At 50.3% G+C, this 6130-nt stretch overlaps 1 protein-coding gene across 1 annotated transcript; it reads right to left on the reverse strand.

Moving 5' to 3' along the window:
- Positions 1–383: 383 nt before the first annotated feature.
- On the reverse strand, positions 384–1485 carry LOC123055208 (uncharacterized). The gene has a single exon (XM_044479188.1). The coding sequence runs from the start codon at positions 1372–1374 to the stop codon at positions 625–627; it is 750 nt and encodes a 249-aa protein (XP_044335123.1). The 5' UTR covers positions 1375–1485; the 3' UTR covers positions 384–624.
- Between the last annotated feature and the right edge of the window lie 4645 nt (positions 1486–6130).

Below are 6130 nucleotides of genomic sequence, written 5' to 3' on the forward strand. Positions count from 1 at the left end.
TTTTGAGTTTCGACACATTGACTCTTGATTGGTGAATGTTTGTGATGTATTTCCACCATTTGATATGCTGCATTTCCGCTTGTTCAGTTTGCCAAACACCCTAGGTCAGTCGTCTCACTCTGGTAGAACATCTCTCAATTAGCTTATTGTTTTCTTGTTAAAAAAGGTTGTTATAATTAAATCATAGGTTAACATTAGCTCTATCTGGCTTATCCACATGAGATCAAAATCATGCGCTCTCTGCTTTGCTTTTTCTTATGACCCGAGAGACTGAAGGCTACTCATCCTGTTTCTGATAATTGAGCAAACAAGTTAACATGCATGCATGGGGTAATTTTTATTCAAGTTTAATTTCATCCAAATTTCTCACCAGAAAGGACATATAACAAAACAAAGATGGAAATGACATAACGAATATTAGCCCTAATCACACACGAACAAACACGGGGACACATCAAAACACTACACCAACGGCGACGACACGAAGACGATATATCGAGAGGCCACGCTACACCACACATGCAGACATGCAGCTAGCTGCAGCGTGCCCCTTCCCTTATTCCCTTCACCAAAACAAGCTAAAGATGGATGATCAAGACCGTCGCCGGCGGCGGCGGGAGGCGCCTAGCAGGTGGCGATGCAGGACTTGGAGCACTTGGCGGCGCACTTGGCGTGGGCGGACATGGTGCAGCCCTTGCCGCACAGCAGCCGCTTCTTGTGGCACTCCTCCTTGGTCAGGCAGCTCTTGGCCGACTTCTCCCCCTCCTTGCTGGTGCTGCTGCTCCCCTCCTTGCCGTGCTCGCCGCTCTCCTCCTTCGCGTGCTCGCCGCTCCCCGACGACGCCGACGGCACCGTGCCCGGGTCGCCGCCCTGCTGGATCGCCACGCCGCCGCCCGGCTTCATCCCCTCCAACGGCATCGTCGCCGCGTCCTCGCTGTCCTTCTTCTCCTCCGTCCGGACGTACGCCAGCCGCGCGGCGGGCTCCTCCCCCAGCAGGCCCTTGGCCGCCGTGAGGTGGCCCGCCCGCATGCCGCCCTGCGGCTGCTCCTCCGATGGCGTGATTGCCGCTCTCGCCGTGAGGCGCTTGGCGTCCTGCGGCTGCTCCTCCGATGGCGTGATCGCCGCTCTCGCCGTGAGGCGCTTGCCGTCCTGCGGCTGCTCCTCCGATGGCGTGATCGCCGCTCCCGCCGTGAGCTGGTCCGCCCGCTTGCCGTCCTGCGGCTGCTCCTCCGATGGCTTGATCGCCGCTTCCGCCGTGAGCTGGTCCGTCCACTTGCCGCCCTGCGGCTCCTCCTCCAATGGCTTGATCGCCGCGGCCGCCCTGGCGGCGAGCACCAGGAGCAGCAGCACCGCGAGGCCCCCGGAGCGAGACATGGCTGGCTGGCTGCACGGACGCTTCGGTGTCTCGCCGGCTTCGGTCGCTGGAACTGTTGGTACGTGTGCGTGTGCTACCACTCGCAGCTTGCACCTTGGGCTGTGTGAGCTACGAGACGTTGTCGTATTTATAGCGCTGCGGCTAAGCCATGGATGAGGAGGGTGCCGTCGGGGTGGAGCGCGCGGGCGGCGACCATGGCGTGGCGCAACTACCTTCTTCCCCGCGCGCCGGTGCCAAGCGCGAGGCGCGTGCGTGCGTCGTCGTGAGTGGATGCTTGGGCACGGTCAGGCATGCACCAACGATGAATCAACTTGCTGCATGCACAGCCTCAGGAAGGAAGGAAAGCATGAGTCCGTCATGTATGTCTTCCTGTTGACGACGATCGGGCCTAGGCAAGACAAGATGAACAACAAGTCCATAAAAGAGCGAGACGGGCGTTTAGCCCCTGCTGCTGGCCCTTTCATTTTTCCTGTTTTCCTTTAGTTTTTTCGGTTTTCCTATGGTTTTCTATAGAAAAAACGTGATTTTTTTTGTTTTTCAAAAATTTGGGAACATTTTTAAAAAACTTTGAAGAACTTTTTTTAAATATTTTTTATTATTTTGAAATTTCGGTAAAATAATTACTAACATATTTCAGGGCGAACATTTTTCAAATTTCCAAAAAATTGAACAATTTTGTATAAATACGTTTAAACTTTTAAAAATTTCTTTAGACCCATTTTTTTTATTCTGAACTTTTTCAATTTTCTGAAATTTTTAAAAGTCGAACATTATTGTATATTGTTAGAATAAAAAAATAGAAGCCCAAAAGCTGAGTAAAGAAAAAAAGAAAAAAATGAAATAAAACCAGAAGGAGCCTTCTCCTTCCTAAAATTGATAAAACAAACTTAAAAGAGGAATGTTGCAAAACCTGAAAAATGATTAACTTTTTCTCAGACAAAAGATATTATTAGCTGCATGCGCCCTTGCTAAAGTGGGCCGGCCCACCAGAGCATTCACTTTGCTTCGTTTATGTGAAATGCCGGCATTTTGACGCTGAATGTGTCAGATAAAACTCGCCTCCAACGTAGATGTTAATTCTACACCTATATGTTTAGATTGGGAGACTCGGGGGCGACCTAGGGTTCCCTCGCGCCGCGACCTCTCCCTTCCCCTCCTCCTCACCGCTGCCGGAGGCGGTCGCCGGGGCCCCCGCGCGGCTGCTTGTGAGGGCGGCGGCGAGGCCTCTGGCCGCTCCCTTTCGGTGGTGAGGGCCCGGATCTGAGGCCGCGGCCTCGCTGGTGCGGACGGCGCTCCTCCGGCGGCGGCGCCGAGGCTCAACTTCCCCTGCCTCCCCCCTCCCCTGCGCCCGGGTGAAAACCCTAGCCCCGGTGGCTAAGCGGTGGCGGCGCCACAGCGTCGTCACCTTCTTGAAGGCGCCGACTTGGGCAAGGGGATGTTGGGCGTGCATGGCGAGCTTGTCTGGTTCCTGGTGGTGGCCCATTTGATCTACTGCGTCGCAGCTCCGGGCAGGTGTTTCTGTCTCGTGGCTGCGGTGCTCCTCTTCCGGCGGTGTCTTCGATGGGGACCTCGCCCTTCCTTACCTTGTACCTGCCGTGGTGGAGCGGTACTTCATCTCACACATTGATGACGGCGGCGATCGGCGGCATGGCGCTGTGGAGGCTCGGCGTCCGATGTGCGGAGATGGACTCGCGCAGGAGGAGGTAGCTGTCTGGCGTCATGATGACGTCGATGGCAGAGTGGCCAGACAAGGTAGAAGCCTCAATATAATCTGAAGACGGACCTGTGGAAGATGGATGCGACGACACACGAGTGCGTCTGACCGGATTGTGCCCCAGACCCGGTATGTGGCTCGGCTGGGGCTTCCGGCTTTTGATGTTAGGTTTAGGTGAGTGGTTTGGGTAGTGGCCCAACTAGCATCCCTTCATCATATGGATAGGAGTAGCGGCATATGTTGCCAAGATGGTGGATTCAGGTTTATTGTTTGTAATACTTTGTAAGGTCCTCGAGAATAATCAATAAAGTGGCCGTATGCATTTCCCAGATGCAGAGGCCGGGGGTCATCCTCCATTTCTAAAAAATGATTAGATTGGGCGATCCAGATACTTTCAGGACTCCAACGCTATATCTCATTTGTTTATGGTCCGGATCGGAAATCTGCTCAACTCTGGCTCCAAATCGAGGGGCGGAATATGGGAATCATGATGGTCCGCCTAGCCCACTCTTAGGGCCCGTTCGGGAGATCTCCAGGAGCCAGCTTCCTAGAATGGATACGTGAAGCCAGCCGAACCCTTCTGCTCCGAGAAGTGGGCTTCGCGGAGAAAAAGAGGCCGCAGTGCAATTTTGAGGAGCAGCCGAAGCCCAGCTTCGCTAAAAGGAGAAGTAGAAGTTCCTTGTAATTACATCTCAATGCCATCCCGGAGTACCGGACGAAACGTTTTTCCTCTTCGCTCAAAGCCCAGCTTGGTGGGCCTGACCACAGCCGAAACGTTTTCTCCACTACGCGCTGCCGAACGACCCTGGCTCCCGTGGGAAGCTGGCTAGCGCTGGCTTCTCTGGAAGCTGGCTAGCTTGGGAAGCCAGCGGACTTCCAAACGGGGCCTTAGTCATATCACATCTTCCCACTCCTTCCGGGGAACAGCTTTGTAGACGCAATGTTCCTGCTCCTGCTGCATGTGCTTTCTGCGGCCGACTAGAGAGTATCGAGCATGCCTTGCTCTTCTGCCATTATGCAAGAAATGTGTGGGATGAAGTGAAGAATTTCTTTCATGTCCAGCTGTGCCGTCGTGATTTCAGGTCTCCAAAACAGTGGCTTTTTGATTTTCTTGTCTCGATGCACAGATCGTGAGGCAACTGTGATGGCTGTATCCATTTGGCACATCTGGGATGCTCGAAATTCGGCTCGAAACATTCCTGAAGTTCCTACTCCGCGAAGTACTGCAAGCAAAATTCATGGTTATGTTGACATGATATTCGAGCATATTTACAAACCTGTTCCTGTGAATAGATGTGAGACCATTGCTTCTAGCTCTAATTGGTCTCCACCGCCTCCAGGTACGGTTATGTTTTTTCTTCTGATGCGGCTTTATTTCATAACTTCAACAAGTCTGGGCTGGTGTAGTAGCTCTGGACCATATGGGTCAATGCATCAAGGAGTGTACTGAAGTGTTGTCTGGTTCTCTCACACCCGAGATGGCCGAAGCTTTGGCTCTTCGCAGAACAGTTGACATGGCGCGTGAGGAACACCTTTTCCATGTGATATTTGCCACTGATTGCCTCTCTTTGGTGCAAAGGCTGAAATCCAAAGCCCACGAAGTTTCGTTTGTGCATGTTCGTCGGCAATTTAATGTGTTGGCTCATGTTTTAGCTAGGTCTTGTTTTAACTCTTTTGGTCTTTGTGTTTTCAATTCTGCTCTAGAGTGTATCCACGAGGCTTTGTATGACTTTGTTATTTAGTCAATAAAGGGCCGACGTTCAAAAAAAAAACATCTTCCCACTCCTCTCTTTCTCCTCTCGGTTTGGGTGACCCGTCACTCAGACAGGTCCATAACCCACAGCTCAAAAATTAGAGATATCGTTGGAGGGCCTCCGCCCAGCTGGCTGTCTACGGGATGTCCGAACATATGTACGGACATTTGAAGATTAACGTTGGACATGCGTTAACAAAGTAACTGCTGATCCGCAAACTGAACACCGCATTCGTCCGCGGACAGGGGGGCTAACCCGTAGACTTGGATGCAGGACTCGATCATCCAAAGCTATCCGCATACATCCATCCCTAATTTTTATTAAACTGCGCATACTCAAATAGCCGCATATATAGTTTCATTTAGCTAAAAAATGTTCAAATGCAACAATAGTTCTATTTCAAATATTACACTCCAACTTTGTTGTCCCCTTTAACCGCCCACATATACTTATTCAGACTTTTTTCAATTGCTCATGAGTTGCTTGATGCCCAATTTATTGATGCATTTGAAACTCATCAAATATGATGTATTTGAACAAACTCATCAAATATGATGTATCTTATTTGAAAGTCATCATCACAAAAAGCACGAATATGCAAAAAAAATGTAAACTCTTGATTCGAAAGATATAAAAAATGCAAATCAAAAACCAAAAATAAATAAAATGGGATCGATATCCCACACCTCTGCGTGCCACAAATTCCCTCCCACATACCAGTGTGTGTTCCTCTCAAGGACAACGACTGTTGTAAATAAACTCTTAACGCACAGCAGTGTTCGATCTCTCGTATCGATCGGTTTCCCTTCAAAAAAGTGTTGGATCTCTCGTATGGCGGGCGCTACCACACTAGTATATTGTTCCATGGTTTTCTGAAAGACAAGGACCGTGGTGAAACTCCACTGCCCGTGACACGGATGGAGATAGTCAAAGACAGAACCTTTTATTCTCCTTAGAAATTGGGAGGCAAAATTGAATCGCAAGGTTCCTTCCGCCCGATTAAACTTAACCATTCCCTGCGCTTTCCGCAGTGACATGCGCATGGGCTGGTTGACCCGACCCAGGGATGTGTAGCACACTCTTTTTTTTTTATAGAACGTCAGCTTTATTAAACACTTAGACAAAGTTACAAAGAGTCTCCCGGATACACTCCGGAGTAGAATGGAAAACAACAACACTAGACAAATTTTTACAAGACTTAGCTAACAGATGAGCGGCTATATTCACTTGCCGACGAACATGCTTGAACACCACAGACACAATGCTCCTTGAAGCAAACTTTATATC

This window comes from Triticum aestivum, chromosome 2D, assembly GCF_018294505.1.
Source record: "Triticum aestivum cultivar Chinese Spring chromosome 2D, IWGSC CS RefSeq v2.1, whole genome shotgun sequence".
In the NCBI taxonomy this organism is placed as follows: Eukaryota; Viridiplantae; Streptophyta; class Magnoliopsida; order Poales; family Poaceae; genus Triticum; species Triticum aestivum.